At 40.3% G+C, this 19,959-nt stretch overlaps 1 protein-coding gene across 1 annotated transcript in view; it reads right to left on the bottom strand.

The window, feature by feature from the left end:
* Positions 1-6,397: 6,397 nt before the first annotated feature.
* tshz2 (teashirt zinc finger homeobox 2) overlaps positions 6,398-19,959 on the bottom strand; it is a 42,642-nt gene continuing 29,080 nt past the window's right edge. The window contains exon 2 of the mRNA XM_031845718.1: positions 6,398-13,012. Within this exon, the coding sequence (XP_031701578.1) occupies positions 9,972-13,012 (3,041 nt within the window). The 3' untranslated portion in view covers positions 6,398-9,971. The remainder of the gene's footprint in view (positions 13,013-19,959) is intronic.

Below are 19,959 nucleotides of genomic sequence, written 5' to 3'. Positions count from 1 at the left end.
TTATTTTATGTATTGTGGAAGTTTAATCTTTGACAAATTAGTACATCATATTTAATGAGCTCATCGTGTGTTTTATGTAAAATTTTAATTTGTAAAGATGTCAAATAAATGTAGCGGTGTAAAAAGTACACTATTTTCCTTTGAAATATATGATGTAATATAAAGAAGCATGAAATAGAAACACTAAATGTACTTACTTACTCCCCATCACTGTGACTGGAAGTTCTCTCAGTGTTACTTATTTCTAGCTCCTCTTAAATGCAAATTTAGAGTGGATTAATGTAAACAATGCAGGACTTGAAATATTAAAAAAAAGTCTACTTTGCAAATAAGTACAGCACTGTTCAGGCCTCTTTAAATGTAAATGTAACTTTTGTTTACAAGAAAAGTTCAAATGGCACTTTCATGAAATTCACAAAAAAAAAAAAGAAGTTGAAAAATTGATATAAAAGTTTTGGCATTCATTTACCAATATAATGATAGTAGTGAAATAGTGTATATTTCAAAGGGGACTCAGGCGACCTCATGGTAAATGTATCTTTTATCATCAGAACATAATGTGTCAGATTGATGGGGGATTTACTGCCTGTGTTTTCTCTGTCTAAAACTGTGTCCTCATCTCAGGCTGGAAAAGTGAGATGCATCAGCATGTCATGTCACATTAACACAACCCGATTGCCATTCCACATCTAATTGGAGTTATATCACAAAAAACTGAACATGTCTTACCGTATTCAAGCTCTTATAGGTCATTAGGCAACATTCAGTAGTTTTGGGTGGGTGGTGAGGGCTGATTTTTTATTTTGCTAGGGGCCCATGGACCCAGGCTGTGTTTACAGACTGAGAGAAATAGCTTAAATCTGCTGGCGTCAATGCTGATTCATGTCAAATTGAGTGACAGGTGACCCGAGAGCCGGCAGCCAGACAGTGAGACGGATTACAAGTGAGCAAAACGCCAACAACCTCTGGCCTGCTGTGGGGCAACAGATGACAGCGGAGGAGGGCAAGAGGTGGAGAGCTCTGTTCTCTACCCCCCTCGTCCCTCCATCCATCCATCAACCCACCCCCCCTCCTGGCCACCATCCACTCAGGCTGACTGATAGACAAGGGAAAATGAGAACATTCAGTTGTAAAAATATTACAGCTCTGTCGAGTATTATGTCACATGTTACCGATTCAGTGTTGTACTTTTGAAGTATCACTGCTACCGTGTTCATGTTGCGTCTGGCTTGGGTTAGGATCCAAAGGTGAGAGAGAGAGATTTGTTACGGTATATCTACAAAGCAGCAGATTGTGAAAATGCTTGTCAATCAATCAAGGTCATTGTTTCTTACGTGGTAGCAGCAGCGGTAATTACATTCAAGCCCAATACAAGTGAGGAATAAGTGTTTCTGGCTTTAAGGCCAACTCGGCTGCAAGTCAGGAGGCGATCTAATAATAGGAAGGTGTGAATACAGAATATGCTTGTTATGAAAAGGTGGAGAAAAAAATAAACCAGAGAGGAAAGGAAAATGCTTCAGCGAGCCAACAAATTCATAGTGGCAAAAGGAAAGCATTCTTGTGCCCTTGTTGACTGCTGGCTGCAAGAGAGACAACAAACCTGGAGTCTCCTGACAGTGTCTGAGGGGTCCAAATCCAATCACATCCAATTCTGGTTGTTGGTTTACAGCGAGGACGACCTTGCACAGTGCTGACAGTCAGATTCTTTCCAGGCTCTTTAGTGGGTTTTTATAATTCTTATACCTCACTGTGCTATAATCATAATGCAGCTGCATGTCATCGATTCAAAACTTTCATATTCCGTAATGTGTACGATCCGTCCTCTGAAAATTTCAGATTGGGAAGACAAAGTAATAGTAATCATTTTTTTTGTGTCCCCAAAATGGCCCCATCTGGGCCAATCAGCAACAAATGTGTCACTTTATTTTGAATTGTAATTTCCCCTTGGACCAATCAGTGTTATTCTAAATGCCAGAAAACAGTGGTGAGATGCATCATTTTCCAAGTTTTGTCAAAGTGAGATCAGTCATCTCTGATGTTTTGTGTTTGACACATAAATGAGCAAACAGATGTTGCTCAGCTCCTCCTTGGGCTCATCTGTGTAATTCCGAAAATCTGAAAACACAGCTGTGGGCTTCATCATTTTTCCAAGTTTCTGCAGCATCCAACAAGTAAGTAAATACTGTGGCGTTCCTCTAATAGGCCAATCACTTTAATTTGAAAAAGGCATTGCATTATTTGCTACAAAGAATGCTTCCTTACTCTTTTATGACTCAACCATTCATCTTGAACGCTACCTGTTATTATTAAAGCTGCTCTATTCAATATCTTTACATTAACAATAGATGAAATGATGATGCACAATAGTAAAGGGGTCACTCGTAGTGACAAAACCGCTGACAATTATCCCACAACTCTCAAATGCCCCTCAGCTCTACGGAACATTTCAGCATCAATCAGCTCACTGGTTTAGTTTTACTGCCCACAAATTTACTGTTTTGGTTCACTCTCAACCTAATTTCCAGCAAAAGTAGAAGTAGAAAAAAAGCTCTAATAAACCCACTGAACGCTACCTACCCAGTACCAAATATCAGACAGACAGCGTTAGCGACTAGCATGTAGCAGCTTAAAAGCTAGATATTTCCCCCGAAGTTGGTGGAGACCAAAACAGAGATAAAAGAAGAGTAAATATTAGACTTACATCTTCTAGGTGGCCTGAAACAGACCGCCAATCAAGTGTTAATGTTGCTTTGTGTCCGTTGACTGTGTGAATAGGCTAACATGTTCCCCATATCAACTTTGACCTGACCTTAGAATGTACCAATCATTATCAAATACACTTGATACCAGTCTTATATTTTCAGCGGTCAAAGAAGCTACACTTTCACTGTGACCAATGTCAAGCTGAATATGACACCAACAATATGTCTAGTGGGTGCCTGGTCCTACAGAAAGTGTAGTCAATTGCTATCTTGTTTCTGTTGGCACTGGCTGTTTAGTTCAGATTATCTTTGAAGAACATTTAGAGTCTCACACACACGCTGTAACTCTCTGGTATTAGAGCCTCACGAAAAAAGGGTTTCTGTTGGCTAGAATTTGACAAACAGTGACTGGGTTTCTTATTGTTCCCAGCAAGTCTTTATGGTTCCTGCTATGATGTGTTTTGTTCTTGAGATTTATGTGTCTCTGTTGGTCACACATCTGGAGGGAGCTGAGAAGCTGTGTTACACATTTCTGGCCCACCTACATCTACGCTGTATTGTAGTTTCCAGCCTTAAAGCAGCACTCCACCGTTTTAATGTTGCACTCCTACAACATCGTTTGACCCATTGTGGGAAAAAAAGGAAGAAAAGAGATTGTCTTTTTTTGTTTTACACATTCTTCTTCTCTGTCAAATCCTGGTGCCTACATTACCCACAATGCAACTCCACCACTGAAGAGTTCATTCAGGGATTAACGTGTGTTATGCTAGAAACAGCTAATGCAGCCCTGAGCAGCTCCCCTCACTCAGAGATGAGCAGCGGGCTACAGAGCCTGGTGAGCTCACGTCTTGCTCACTCCACACCCCTGGATTTGTTTTCATTTTCAAATGTGTAGTCTTCAGCCCCAACCGACGCTCAATGTCAAGTGACATTACTTGAGGCAGATTTCATCAGATTTTGTGTAACTTCCCCTGGAGCCTCAAAAGGTGTTGTACAATATATATTTTTAAACATTTGCAGTAGAACTTCCTAAGACCTGTTAACAGACGTTGGGTTGCTTAATCTGTATAGTGCCCCTTTAATGAGAACCATATTCAACCGTATATATATATATATATATATATATATATTTACTTATGTTTTTACTTCGTTCTTTTAGAGCCACATTGGGGATTTGTTTTTCTTTGTTCTTTGATACATTGGGACATTAAATAGAACCAATTAGGCCTGGAATAAATGATTGTTATGTTTAATTGATCTGTCGGTTAAGATTAATTGATTTTGCCTATAAAATGCCACTAAATAGTAACAATACCCATCACAACCTGCAGGAGCCCAAGGTGACACATTAACCTGGCTTGTTTTGTCGGACAAGCAATTATTTTTTTTACAGTGGCAACTGACCTTTTTGCCTAATATTATGAAACAGATTTTTGTTTTTTTTAGCTTTCCTCTATAGGTGTTTATTTTTAGGACTCCCATACAACTCCCTGTTAAAGTTCAGATGCAACATATTAAAGGTATCAGATATGAATGTACAAGTCAAACAACTGAAAAAACCCCAGTGAGTCAAACGAGACATCAGCTATTTTGTTTATCTGTCTTAAGATCAATATGTTTCATCATGTTCCAAGATGTAGCCTCCATTAACAGCTCATCCATAGATTACTCGAAGCACAATCTTGTTACACGAGTTTGCGATTGTTCTTTCCCACCATAAGAACGCCTCCTGATAAGCGCAGGTGTCACCCCTGTCTCTGGTGCCTGGTCATTTGCGTTTGCTCCACGAGTCCTGAGATGCTTCGGAGGCACAAGCAGCCAGTCGGCAAGAATTAGAGCAGCGTCCATGATTGTGCTGACGTCTGCAAGGGGCTAGGCTGGAGATTAGGCCCAATAAAAATGTGTGATTTGTTGCTTTCATATTTGGAAGATGTCAGCTTCAATTTGAGCTAGCACGCTGCCTTGAGGCAGGCTGGGTGACAAATATGAAGGATGCACTGATGAACTGCTGGCAATCAAGTGTTAGTTCTCTCATCCACTGTATGATCGCAATGAAAACCTCCACACATTGTTACACAGAGGTTTGGCTATGGCTATCAGCTTTTTATATAACGTCATAAATCAGCTAAAAAAAGATGGGAATTTGATTTATTTATTCATCTTTTGTTCACTTGTTATAAATCAATTATTCATTTACAGTATGTGTCTGCTAAATATTTCTCCTATACACTGCTTCACAATAACATGGAGTACTTTAATCCATTTCAGTGGTCACTGTCACCCTAAATGTGTCTTCGGGGGCTATTCATTTGTACTAATAAAAAGTGAAAATAAAGTATTTACCTCCTTTTTTTTGTATCAGCCATCAAAACCCCACATTGCGCAGTTAAATCACTGAGTTATTTTTATACTACTGTTGGGTTATTTGCCAAAACTAAAATATGGTTATCTTAACACAGTGTTGGACACCAAATGATCAAGTTATACATTAAAATGGTATCAAATGTATTGTTAGTTGTACAAAAAGACGTGCAAAAAAACCCACAAATTATCAACAAACACTAAGAAATACTGATGTGTGAGTTTAAAAAGAGCGACAGATTACAACAGTTTGCAACCATACCTATTTTAGTTTGGGCAAATAACCCTAAATGAATATCAAAACATAACACTGGGTCAAAACAAACCCTTGTCTTGTGGCGTGTTGAACCAATGGGCACTAGCTAAAATTAACCTATTGCATTGGTAATATACAGACCGAAATGATTTAAGTGCGTCCCCAAAGCCTGGCTCAAGTTATAAAATGAATCAATAACCTTTTTCAGTGATGAATATCTGTAATTATTGGGCAATCATTACAAGTGTATATCTAAAAGACAGGGAAAAAAAAAGGGGCAAAATGGGGTTTGGATCTGAACGTCATCAGGAGGGAGGATTGACTAACTCTTTAAGATTCTGGAAGTTTGAAAATACCTCATGCATTATAACTGAATCACTACCCCAAGTTACCCGAGTTTAATCCTTTTTGCAAGTGCTTCATCAACCTTCAGCCTTTTTGACAAGACAGAAGTTTCAGCATGTATGATTAATAAGATACAAATGTGCAACTGATATTTGATAAATGACTTTGGTTTCATATTCATGATGTACAATGAATATGCAGCACCAGGGGCTTAGGCCTACTTGATTGATCAAATGTATTCCATTCATCACTTATTTTTGCTTAATTAACATATTTGAAGCAACACCATTAACAGTGGAGGACTATGGGCTATTTGGAAGATATGATGTATGTAGGAGAGCAGACATACATGCATTCCTCTTTGTCTTGTATGAGCTCACATTCTCAGGAGGCTGAATTCATTATAAATCATATTTTACAGCTTATTATTTAGCCAAAAAAAAGGAAGAAGAGGCAGAGCATTTAGGTACATCATTCATCACTTTATATTCCAAGTATTTGGTCCTCCACATTTTGAAAATAATATCGTGTCAGTAAATCTGCAACAGTCTAATGCAGGTAAAAGGACGAATGTTCTGATATCTCTGTGAAAAGGAATGGAGAGATGTAAAGCTCTTTCTGGGATATTTCTCAGAGGGACGTAATAACCTGAGGACTTTGGGGAGAATAAATGGGAGAAAAGGGAGTTAGGATGTGGGTCATTATAGCTATAAGTTCTAAAGCCCTTCATTAAACACATGAGCTAGTCATTACCCTGCTGCTGTGTGATGAACATTTTGAACCCCCCTCCCTCCTCCCCCTCCTCCTCCTCCTCTGGTTTACAGGCCAGATGATGCAGAGAATCCATGCTCGTCTTGCACAGGGCGAAGCAAAGTCAGGCACAGTGTAACACAGTGTTTTGTGTGTATCCAAGCAGGCAAATTCTGATGCACATTTGCCCTATTACAGCACATCAGCGTCAGGGAGACACGCCAGTGCAAGCAAGCAGCGTGCACTTATCATTATTTGATAGCATGTTTAATGACAGATTGACAAAGAATTTGCAAAGACGAGTTGGCGTCATTTTAGCTAAAGTCGGGTTTCACTGCATCTTCAATGCAAGCTTACTTATATGTATAATTACATTTTTTCGACTAAGCTATTAGAAGTTATTAGAACTGTTTTAGAAAGTAACTCCAGGCTAGGAAAAAATGTGACAGTGAGACATTTCTGAGGCTTTCTTGATTTTAATACATTTCAAAAACAATTTCACAGCTAGCAGAATCAATGGTGCTAATAGTGATAATAATCAATCATATATGTGTGGTCTGTAGATTGGCTTCACTGCATGTAGAGGGATTTCTTTGAGAGAAAAAGGTCTGCGATGTGACTTTCACCTACATTTTGTCTTATTATTGTTCTCTTTCGTTTATTGAGAGGAACCATACTGACGGGACACACACAGCCGAGATCTGTCACCATGTAACTGCCCAGCGTTCTAGCTAATGTAGAGTACTGTAAAAACAACAACGTATAAACTGTGTCCATGAATGAGCATGTTACTGCGCTTAATATCTCTCATAATCAATCAGTTTAAAAGCAAGATTGTGTGTGTGTGTGTGTGTGTGTGTAATTGCAGAAAGCTGACTGTGTTCTGTAATTAGCCATGACATGTTAGATATACGGTGCGATTAAGTGTGTTAATATGCAAACATCCAAAATGAATTAATATAAAGCACCGAAAGAATTATGGGTTTATTTCACGTAATTACCTGCGATGTGTTACCTGAAGTATATCAGTATTTAATAACTCAGGTATTCCTATTAGAGAGCATTATGTTTATTTGAAAAACTGGAGCAGCTGATGTGTATTTTGATTTTCCACCAACTACAGTTTATGCACATTGAAATGATTGCTGATTGCATGATACAACTCATATTAACCTTATAAAGTTGTTTTTTTAATTGATATTACATCCATTTAGCAGTTTTGTGTACGAACAATGAGTCCCACATCGACTTTGACTTATTAGAGCAAATTATGTGCAGAGACAACTAATTTCCCTCTGTGATTGCACTGATGAGAGCGTTTGTCTTCGGTCAGCCATGGGTGAATCTCTACTAGGTTGTGCTGAATCCTCAAAATGTACTTTCAGCATATATATTATGTGTATGAATTGAATAATGATTTGTGTAAAAACAAAAATAAATAAAAGCTTAATAAAATTGAAAAATTCTGCGTTGCGATGTCATCTTTTGTTAGTAAAAAGCCTCACTTTAAATGTCACTTAATAAACATAAACAGCCAGTAATATTCCCATCTTCCCTCCCCCAAGCCTGCAAAGCATTCTGCTGCATCTTAAGGACAATGCCTGCTTCAGTTTAGAATAAGTTGCTCCTCTAAAACATAATGGCCCTACAGACAAATCAGAGATCCTTCGGAGAAGAAAGGCACTAAATAATTTATAGCTTTAATCTGCTCACTGAGGTGTGTGGTCTTTGACAGTAATTATAAATGCAGGGAAGAAATTATAGCTGAATACTTTAACTGCATTAGGAGTCATCTGATGAACAACGTGATTGCCTGCTCATTTCCAACAATAGGGGGCAAGTTGGTGTCACAGCATTCAAATCACCACAGTGCCCATGTGCTTTTTCCCCCCCATTCACCATCAAATGTCAGTTGGCCGTTATAAAACAGAGATTTGATGGGTGGAGGTAATTGAAGACTTGATTGCTCGAAAAGAGATGAATTGCATAAAATGTTTATGAATTTAGAAGGCAATTATTTTTAATAGCCTTGAAATAATAGAGCTGGAGGAAATATGTTTAATTGTTATGATACCATCTTGCAGCAACAGCAGCGGCGTTCATAGGAAAGCAATAAAGTCTGACAAGAAGATGTATCTTTGAGGTGTATCTAAAAGTCATAAGGTAAAAAAAAAAAAACAGAATGCAGTGTGGGCTGCAGTATGGGGATGCTATCCTTTGTCGCATTGAGCTTTGCCGTGGATTGAAAAGCTTGTAAAAGATAAGGAAGACATTGTGAATTTAAATACAAAATACTTGGGTAACACTTATCTTATTGGTCTGTTATTTCTGAATATTTCCCTGGTCATTTTGTTATAAGTTTGTTGGAAAGATCTAATTTGGTATTAATTACAGAACAAAATGTGTTTTTTATTTTTAAGAAATTATTTTAACACCAAAGTAAATATCAATTCATTATTGGCAATTTTATGCTCCATATATGTTGAATTGAATCACATTTTGCATGTTCAGCGGACCTGCTGTGCACCGACTAAAAGACTCTTTAGATTTCCCTAGAAATGAAGTGGAAGTGTTTCCATTGTCCCTGATAAGTACCAAATTGCCTTGTTCTTTCTGGGAAATTTCCTCCAGTAATAACGTAATAATAAAGTGTTACTGATACTTGCATAACTTGAGTAGAATTTGCTGGTATTATATAGATATTTATTGTACATCATCAGTTGGTCAGGGTTTACAAGCCAGGTTTGCTAAGCAGAAAATCTTAACATCTTTATATTTTTAAAAACTAACGAGGCAAGCAGACATCAAAGAGAAAAAAAAAAAAAGATATACAAGCTGTTATCAAATGTTAACTCTTTATTTGAATAAGTAAAAAAAGGTGCAGGTATCACAGGTATCATCTGTCTTGCTGTTATCCTTTTGTTGCATGAAACACACTTTTTTTTTTTTCTTCTAAAATATATTTACATGTGAAATATCCTTGTTCCCAAACCGTCTAATTATTTTTTGAGTCATGTACAGAATCTGAGTCTAAACTGGTGATTAAACATTTATTAAAGTGCTTTTTTTCTCTTCTATCATTGCAACACAAAACATCTTTACATAGCAATACACTGTACAGGTCTGCGTGTGTGTTATCGTGTGTCGGGCTACCTGTGTTAACAGCTGCACATGTATGCAGGTGGACAGTATCACAGAAGTTGTAAAGTACAATTAGTTCATTATTTTGTCTTTGAAATACAATTTAAACTTGACATATCATACAAATAAATAGTAGTCATAGCCGGGGCTATTGCATGCAAACATCAGCAATTATGTTTCTTCAAGCAGTAATACATTTCATTACTGGTGATGCATTTGAGCAGGGTGCAAAAGTATCTCTTAGTGTTTCCTTATACAATTTCTAACCAGTGTGTCTTTACTGTCCATGAAATGTTTTTAAAACGTCATAATGATGCACTACACAATGCTAATTGAAAAATGGTTGAAATATCTGACCCGTGTGTTGAAATAAAAAAAAAAGAAAAGGAAAAAAAAAGTGATAATAATATGAAAAACTACTCCTTGTCCATTTCCACATATTGTGAATGGTTGTCAGGGGATTTGCTGTGAGTTTTACTCAAATGAAGTTTGACTGCGTGATTGCTCGCAAATGTCCGACAGCAGAGCTTACATTTGAACTTTGAGTCAGTGTCTTCGTCCGTGACCAGAGCCTCTGTGGCTCTGACACTGAGGGCCTTCGACAGTTCTGGCTCCTCTACCTTCGTCTGGTGCTCTACCGGCATTTTGCACATGTCTTTGATTTGGAACCCGAGATGGGTTTCCAGATGGGAAATGAATGAGGGGGGGGACCTAAACTGAGAAGCGCAGTCATTGCAGTAGAAGATCGGGTGCCCGGTGTCCATGCTCTTCAGAAATTTGGTCCCTCCGGTTTTACGCAGTTGGTATTTTACATTTGCTAACCAATGGCTTATGGTGGTCATGGACAATCCGGTGAACTTGGAGATGTGCATCCGTTCCTGAGGGCCTAGGTCTGCGAGTAAGTATTTACCCTCAGAGGTCTGGAAGAGGCTGGAGGCAAACTGAGCTTGCAGGATGAGAAGATGGCGAGGATTCCAGTTTGACTGTCTACCTTTACGCTTGTGGACGGAGTACACCTCGGCAGACATGTCCTCAAAACGCCTGACATCGGATTCCAGCTTCATCATCGGGATCCTTGATGGTATGGAGGGTTTTGGCGTTGTGGCTTTTGGAAGAACTTTAACCATATCTGCAATGTCAGACAGAGCATATTTCTGTGGCATCGGCGTGGCGGGGTGGAGTAGCGAGGAACTTTGCTTGCTGTGTTTGGCTTTTGTCAGATCTATTGGTTGGTCATCATTAACAAAGAGAAAGGGGTTATCGGCCCTCTTTCTCATAGCATTTCCAAGCATTAAAGCTGGTTTCTCACTGCTACGGTTAATGTCAGCAAAAATAGACTGGGTGTGGGCAGATAGTTTATCTCCTCTTGAGTTATTGGGCTTATTTGCTTTGCCCAGATGATTGTTCAGAACTGACTGTAGAGCACTAAGAGGGTTTATGCCAAGTAGACTTGGAGTGTCACTGAGAGGCTCTGAAGTAGTGCTGCGTCCATTGCTGGCAGATGGGCTCGGTGTCTTGCCTCTGTCACAGAAATCTGGGCTCAACTTCCCTTTGATCGCTTCACTCCCTCCATTCATACAGTCTGCATCAAGCTTTGAAGAGGAAGAGGAATCATCCTGACAATCGCTGTCATCATTCTCCACCAGATCAAACTTAATATTCTGACTTTCTTCACCATCGGTAATGCCAACCTTTTCTTTTTTGATGTCCACATTTTGATGCTGTCCCTGGGGAGCCTCGACTCCCACAGCACCGTGGTATAACTTCCCCTTTGGGGCAATCGGTCTCAGCTTGTGGTTAAATGTCTGCTTTAGCTGAGTAGGGGGAGATGCAGAGAGTGGGGCGCTTTTGATGAGACCAGAGAGCTGATAGGCAGCGTGAATGCTCGGATAGGCACTCCAGCTTGGTGACCCTGTTTGAGCTTTATTGATGGCAGAGGCCACTGTATTGGCTAAAGATTTAAGAATGTCCCCTCCGCCTCCTGAGTCCTGTTCAAGATCCTCCTCACGGAGATAAGGGTACTTAAAAGTCCCATTGTCTGCTTTTTGATCCTCACTCTCTTGCTTGTCATCTTTAGCTTCAGTTTCTTCCATTTTGTCTGATGTACCTTCCCCCTGGCTATCCCTCTCACTGCTCCCCAGGGAGGGATTTTTCGGAGACACCTTTTCTCCCTCACTGTCAGTGGCAGCAGGCTCAGCTAAACCCTGGATCTTTTCTATGGCCAGGGGGTCAAGGGCTAACTGTTTACCCTTTTTAGAGGCTGAGTTTGTGACTTTGATGAAGTGTCCAGTAACCATCATATGTGTGGTGAGTTGCTGAAGGGTGTCATGGGAGCTTCCGCACTCCATGCATTTAAGAATCTGAGACTTGCACGTTTCAAACTGCCAAGTGTAACTCGCTCCGTTCTGATAGCCGTAGCGATTATTGTTGGCATTTGAAATGGCGGCGGCCCGTTGTGCCTCAGTGTAGCCAGATAGACCAGTTGTAGAGTCAGGGGAGCAAGGTCTCACCGTCTCAAAGGCTCGTTTCTTTGATGGTGGCAACAATTTGGGTGCGATTACTGGGAGAGGCTCTTTTAAAGGCACTTTTTGGTAATGCTTAGTTTTTATCATATGGACACTCAAATCCTGGAGTGATTCAAAAGAGTGACCGCAGAACATGCACTTCAAAACTTTTTGTGCATCCTCTTTTCCTTCCATATCATGCAAATTCCGTTTCCTAGATTTAGAAGACGAAGCAGAGGAATTGCTCAGTTTGCCGTGGTTGTTGTCCTGGTAGTGTCCGCTTTTGTTCATGTGGACCGTCAGCTCCACGAGAGTGTCATAAGCGTTACTACAATCCTTACAGCGAAATCGGCTGGCTCCTGTGAACACTGAGCCACAGGGTTTGGTGGTTTGCCTGTACAGGTGGACAGAGCTAAAGAGGTTAGGTCTGGATGCAGGCCTTGGGGAGAGTGTCTGATGCAGGGTCTTAGAGAGCGCGTCTTGGTGCCAGTCAAACTCACTCTTGGCGCTTCCGTTGGTGCTGTCACAGTTGGCTCTGCTGGATTTCTTGCCAATTTTCAAGTCCATCCCTATCCCAGTCCAGTAGGAATCAGAGAGAAAGTTTGCATAGGCTGCCCTCATCTTCTCCAAGCTGCCGCCCACCTCGTCTTTCTGTTTGGAGCTGCGGCTCTCGACATCCCTCTGGCTCTCAGGTGGCGAGGAGGTTTTGAAGTCTGAGAGTCTGTCGCTGGTATCGCTAAGGCGTGACTCCAACTCGGCCTCTTGATTGGAAAGGACACTGATGGGAGAGTTCTGGTTGCTATAAGTGTTGGTGCTCTTGTTGTCTAGCTCTTTGTCCTCGGCCACTTTGGGGCTGGTCTTCTCTGAGCATTCTTCTTCAGTTTGCGTGTCGTTCTCGCCGTCTTCCTCAGGGATGGATTCCCGAAGAACACCGTCTTCATCAGGCACGTAGACTAGAGAAGAAAGAGACACGGAGATTAATGACATTAAAACAGATTGTGTGACGGCAGTTTAATGAATTTAATTTCCAAAGAACAATATTTAAAAAGTCCAAATGTGGCGGCAAGTAAATTTTTGTGAGAAATCACAGCAGTCATTTAAGACAACATAATAGCGGCTGCTTTGTGCCTTGGGAGGTTGGAGGGTATAGCTGGACATAATGTCTTTACTAACAGACTGCTGCTGGTGTAACGGCACCATGTGATTCACGACAGACCATTGACTTAGTGCTGTGTCCAAGGTTTTTTCTGGCCTCAAGTTGAGATGTTTACAACAATCATTGGCCACTGAGTGACAAAAGGAAATTGATTCGTCTGGGACCCGCTAAGTGTTATTGTAAATGACCTATTCCATGGCGATTATGGATGCCTCAAAACTGCATTGAAAATGTAAGCCTTCTGTTCTGGATAACATCTAAGCTTCCCTGAAGCCGTATGTGCGGAATGTCTTAACATAAACTCAGAAATGTGTCCTGCATTGCTCCGTCTATAAATTTAAAGACTCGACTAACAAAAGATGAGAAAACAAATTTCAGAAGATATGTAGCCATTAAGCAAAATAAACATATGTTGCAGATGTGAAAGCTGATAAAGCTGTTCATCATGCTGGTGGAAAAGCTGATTCAATTATAAGTGTTAAAACTAGACAATTAGAAAGAAATTCAAAAAATTACTGGCAATCTGTCACGTCATTATATTTTCCCTGACAGTCTCATAAACAGCAATTACTCCTTTCATTATTCACCTGTTCATTCTCCCAACTCATAGAGCACAAACATTATTGCTTCAATTAACAGATAATTAAACAACAGTATTTCTAATTGACATATTTCCCATCATCCAATTAGTGGAAACTCTGACTCAGCATAGAGGGTTCTTCACACTGCTTCAGGGTCTGCTCGGCATAATATGAACACAGCCACGGAATATTAAAGTGTCCTTTCTGACAATAACTATTTCAGATTATTTAAAATCTAAACACCCGGCAACCCACACAACAATATCACAACCGATGTTTGCAAATCTTTTCAAGACATCCTGCAATAAATGCAGTTTGTCAGTGTTGTCACATATCTGAGATATTTTCCACCTCATAATCATGCTGGAAAATGTGCATTTTGGGAGAGACGTGGCAGATGGGCCCCGAGTTAAATATGAATAGGACATAACAGCCCTGTCCAGGCACTTATGCATTTCATGTGGTTAATATTTCTCTTCTGAATAGAGGGCACTCCATGAGGGGGAAGGCTGAAGCCGAGCACTCAGGAGTCCCACACTGGGCGGCCCATAGAATGTCTTCCCTTCGTTTTGCCTTCTGAAAATAAGACACTTTTTTTTTTTTTTATCAATATTTCACAAGTGCCTCAAGAGAAACCCTGGAGGTGAATTGCCTGCTAGCTAATGGATGGAGATGGGATTCGGACTTTCCAAACAAACATGGAGAATGGGGCCTGGTGAACAAGAGCCTGCACACATTCTCACACCCAAGAGCCCCAATGTGCTGTGACCTTGATCCACCGCAAGAGAGATGTTTTGATTGGTCAACCGAGATCGGTGATGGCCTCCAAAATACCCTTGATGCCAAGGGAGAGAGTTGTCAAGAGCACAGAGGTATGTTTTATTTATAGTCTTATATATAATATTCACAGTGAAGGAGAACACCAATGGCTATGACAAGCTCCAAGTTGATGTCCCTCTTTCTTCCAAAGTCGCCACTAAAACTGAGGGACTGGGAAGAACGCACTCCAAAGTGGGGAGATGAGAATTTTTCCCGTCCAGTGAGAGCTTAATTGAAATGTCTCAATCCTAGTATGCACCCGCATGTAAAGGCTATTCCCTGCATATTTCATGTAGCTTCAAATTCACCAATGGATGCAGTTTTGTTCCACATTCCCAATTTGTGAGATAAATGTGCGTTTCACCAAGACTAAGCACTGCTTTCCTGGAAATAACCACTAAGATGTAGTTATATCAATTTGAATGTGAATGTTTGCGTCTTATCGTGGTTTTTTTGAGGGTGGAATTGACAGAGATTAACTGCAGCCCTTCCTGTTGTTTCATGCGTTTCTATCAGATGCCCTAAGTAGCAGACATCCAGAGGCACCAATTAACCTTCTGGCAGGGATCACTCCAAGTTACCCGCATGTCTAACTCTGCTTCTCACACCAATTGTAAACGTGCTATGCCTGCTCTTGTTCTACCACAAAACTGCTGCCGTGCCAAGCTGCGCTACTCTTTCACACAAGAATTCAAGGACAATGCAACAACAACAGACAACTCCTCCAAAACAGGTCATTATGTTATAAGAAACAAGTTTGTCAAGAATACAGAATTAATTGCAGAAAGGCCTCAAACTTAAGTATAAGAACTGGTGCGTCATTGTGGAAACTAAAAGTGAGGAGAAGAAATTGCTTATTCTCATGCACATTTGTTCACAACTTAGAAAAAAAAAAAAAACAGAAAAGGAAATGCCTGGTTTGAAAATGTTGCCTAGCAGTCCAAGCAAGGCAACTCCCAAGCTAACTAGCCTCACGAAACGAGAGGCTGGCATGCCTTGCCGGAGATTTAGCATGTCATAAACTCCTGTAAAGCCTCCAATCTGTGTCACTACAAATTTATATCTTCAGACAGAGATATGCAAAGGTCAAAAAACCTGAGGTATCCATCATAAATCAGGCAGTTGAAGTGTTTATAACCTTTATCCGTTAGAGCAGACTCTTGGCATAGCAAGGCCTGGATTTACAGAAGCAGCAGACGGTTTTCTGAGCCAAAATGTTTTTTCTCCCCCTTACATCAAGAGAAACCAGTTAAACTGAATAGGAAACAGTAGATTAAGTTCACTGCAACATTCACGGCCGCCTGCTGTCCAATTGGATTGGTACTAAAGGCTTACATGACAATATATTTACAACTCATCTTGAAGCATTATTTTCGTAGAGTACAATCCCCTCTCCCTTGTGTAAGTGAGTCTATTCAAAATCTGTCAATCATTTATTTTTTTTTGTCCACGTGTGAGCCAGCTGTAAAAGGGCATTCTGTTTCCAACACTAACATGCCAGTAACAAACTTTTGTAAATTTGAGAACATCAACATTTATCTCTTGGAAGGTCAACATTTCCTTCATTAATCTGACAAGCCAGAAAGAGTTAGCAGCCTGAGGAGCTTAGCTAACGGACACCGCTGCAATACCCGGCGCAGGACTCTGTGAGTATCCGAGGTAACACTATCTTCAGAGAAGATTGGGTAATTCATAGGTGCCAGTGACAGGTCTGCACGTCTGTGCCACTTTCCCCGGCGCTCTCCGGTTGTCTCAAGCTACAGTTTTTGCTGCTCGCAAATCAATATCTCTTTTTACTTCTCATTGATTGCCTTGTGGTGGGACCAACCTAAGCAGGACTGTTATGACATTTCTAGATTTCCCCCTGTCCTTGGAACAATCAATTACACGCGCATGGCAATCAAAACCTCTTTGCAAAATGAACCTGCTCCATGACATTTTCATCTCCCGGATTTATGCCATGTAAAGTAAAAGAAAAAAAAAAAAATAAAAAAAAAAAAAGAGGCCTGCTGGATAGACAGAGACCACTCTAACAATGCAGGTCAGGATCACTGAACAATCTCCAGGCTGTCTCAGTAACTATCATCTGTTTCTCGTCCCTGTTTCCACTCACATGTAAGCCCAATTAATTGTGTCTGTACATTTTAAAAACACTTACTCAACGTGCTCTTCTGTTGTTATAAATAGGTGTGAAATGTCAGTCAGAAAGTACTGGGTGTACCAAACCTAATTCCAAAGTTGTGAAGCTCTTTGCAAGGTTGGAAACAGGAGGGTGTGTTTTCTGAAAGCCACCGCGATGTGATTGTGATTTCTGCAGTGAGCTATCATTAGAATGAGACACACATGTCACAAGGTTTAATATTTGACAGTGATATCTGACTAACTCAGTGAGCAGCGCACGTCAAGATAAAACAGATACATTGTCAGACATCCTGATGATAGTCTTGATGACACATCTGAAGTTAAGTCTGAACTGAATCACATAAGAAACGGCGAAGAGCTAATTCTGAGCCCCGGAGCCATCTGTAAAGATCTGTAAACACCTCTCGCTTCATTGTTCCCTGTCAGGAAACAGTCTCCCCGAGCCCAAGGACACTGCAGAGTAAAGAGAGAACAATCACATTCAGACTGCTCCCTTTGACAACATTTGTCTGGAGGTTAATTGATATCACAGAATTAAATAGTGTTTGACTTGCTTTTAAATAGGAATGTGTTGTTAGTTCCCACCTGGGCTATTATTTCATTTAACACTTTTGAATGACGTCCTTAACCGACTTCAAAACTCTGCAGACACACTGTAACTGAGTCTTGTTATTAACAGTGTTGTGGTCCACATTTTGGTAAAAACTAAAAAACATCATCCATAGGCTAGATTATGAAAAGCGGGTTTTAAAAGCAGCCACAAACCCCCACGAAGCGGTTTTGTTGGACCGTCCTGAGGCTTTCACTACAAAACCATGAAACGGAAACACTCACGTTAATTTTTGTATGCATGAAGGAGATGTTACTTAAAGTGCATTACTTACTTCACTAAACACAAGCTATTCATGCAGATAAATGCCTTGCTTTCATACACCCTCAACTTTAATATTTTATAGTCTAATATAATCAAATAAAAACTCGCAGCTCAAAAAAAGACATGGACGACTTGAGGACAGATTGTGAACACAGCAAACGGCACAATGTGCTCAGATGGACCTAGAGCCAGATTAATGATAGGATCGCAAATATGACACCATATCCTGCCATCTGGCTGTTCATTTGGGCAAAAATGATCACAATAATTATGGCAATTAATCAAAAATGTTTTCACAACCAACATGCTGTTAACTAAAAACACAGAGAACTTTGGAATGCACAATCTACACGCCAATAAACACAAAGAAATATCCGAAGGCAGGCAGTCCGAGCTACACGGCCCTTCCAGCGTGTTTCGTTTGAGCTGTTGGGGTGTTTTTTTATGTAATGATAGAAATGTGTGAATCTCTAAAAAAGTCAGTCTTTGCATGGACGCTGATCACGGTATTTACTGAGCCACATCAGATCGCCCTGCCTGAAGCTCCAGGAGCCCCTTCCCCTCCGTGATGTCAACGAGCGATGCCGCTCCTTTTGATACCTACTAGAAGCTTCTGCTCCGAGACGCATCAGTCGGCCCGCTGCCTAATTGGAAGTGAGCGGTGGGAGAGCATTGCAATCTGCACTCCAGCACCTAAGTCATCACTTTGAACATTGCCACAGCCGACGAATCACATGCAGTTGCCTTGTGTTGCATCTCACCAAAGGTTCCCCTATCAGCACCGGCAGAGACAATTATATACACAACATTCCTGTCCTGCCTGGTAGACCTTTACCAGACCAGCAACACAAAGCCAGGTGGATCTGTGTACAAGATGTTATTATATACATGGATAGAACAAGCCTCAGGTAGGCTCTGTGGCCTCTTCATTAGGTACACCTGTACAATCTAATGCCAATAGAACAGCTTAACATCATTGTCCGGGTTTTGAGTCTTTGAGATTCGTCAAATCTGCAGTGGTGGAAAGTAACTTCGGTACATTTACTCAAGTGCTGTATTTAAAGCTCGGGTTGGTAATCTGGAGGAACTAGCAAGAGTAATCTAGATTGGAAAAATTATACAATCTAGCAAGAACGTTGCCAAGTCTGCAACACTTGAGGCCTCCTTCCAAAGCCACGCCCCCAAAATGATCATTATGAACATAAACAACAAACATGGCTATTGTTAGTACTCACAGCTGTCAAGATAGCAGCTTGTGGAAGACTCTTGTGATGCGCAATGAGTGCACGGGCAAAATATATAACAAGATATAATAAAAAATGTTTCTGAAGATTACAAATGATTTCTATTTTGTGATAATTTACACTCTGACTACACTACTTTTTGGGGGAAAATATTGTACTTTTAACCACATTTATTTGACAGCAGTGGCTGCATTCATAATTTTCACATTACGCTTACATACAAAACACATGATCAGTGTATAATGTATGAGGCATCGTTACAGATTAAACTATCCAATAGCATATAAACAGTTTAAATTAGCTCCACCTCAACAGACGTCAACTTTTAAGTACTGCTTATATATTAATGCAGCAATAATAATGACCCAATAATATAATAATGTAACCATGACAGGGGCCATTCTGCACAATGAGAACATCTACTTTTGATACAGCTTTTGCTGTAGATGGCGTGCTGCACCATTTTCAATCATGAAATGCTAGTAAGAAATGTCAATATTAACACCAGCATGATGTGTTTTTATCACAGTACAAACGATTCAGTTTACTGCTCAAAACTGAATCATATGACTATGTTTAAGTGAACGGTACCCCTTTAACAATGATCTGAATACGTTCTGCAAATCGGTGAGATCCAAACTAAATTCCACTCTACTGAGAAGGCAACAGATATCTCAAAATCTGGACCAAAAAAAATAAAAAAAATCCACAAATAGCTGCAGGATAAACACCAGATGAGATACGAGAAAATATGCTTCTTTTTTTAGTTTTTTGCAATTTGGGAAAATAAACTGCTGGCCTCTGAATCAGCTGTATCGTGGTCTTTTGTATAAGCAGTTAAATATACTGTACAAAGCATGATGCATCCTATTTGTTCTCTTTTGCTAACAAGGAAAGGTAAATATAAACAATTCTGGCGAGCATGTTGGATAACGTTACAACTGAAGAGGCTTAAAAGCCTCAGTGTATATTTGTCAGATTATAGATGATCTTCTCTGCCCTGACTGATACAAAGTTCCAGTTGGCGGAGCAGAAGCAGGGCGGCTTCAGCTGCAGTGTATTTTCCACTAGCGGGAGGGGGGGG

The sequence above is a fragment of the Anarrhichthys ocellatus genome, unplaced genomic scaffold (assembly GCF_004355925.1).
Source record: "Anarrhichthys ocellatus isolate YVR2014 unplaced genomic scaffold, GSC_Weel_1.0 scaffold5, whole genome shotgun sequence".
NCBI classification, from domain to species: domain Eukaryota; kingdom Metazoa; phylum Chordata; class Actinopteri; order Perciformes; family Anarhichadidae; genus Anarrhichthys; species Anarrhichthys ocellatus.
The sequence above is the reverse complement of the archived record's forward strand: the minus strand, read 5'-3'. Positions and strand labels throughout refer to the sequence as shown.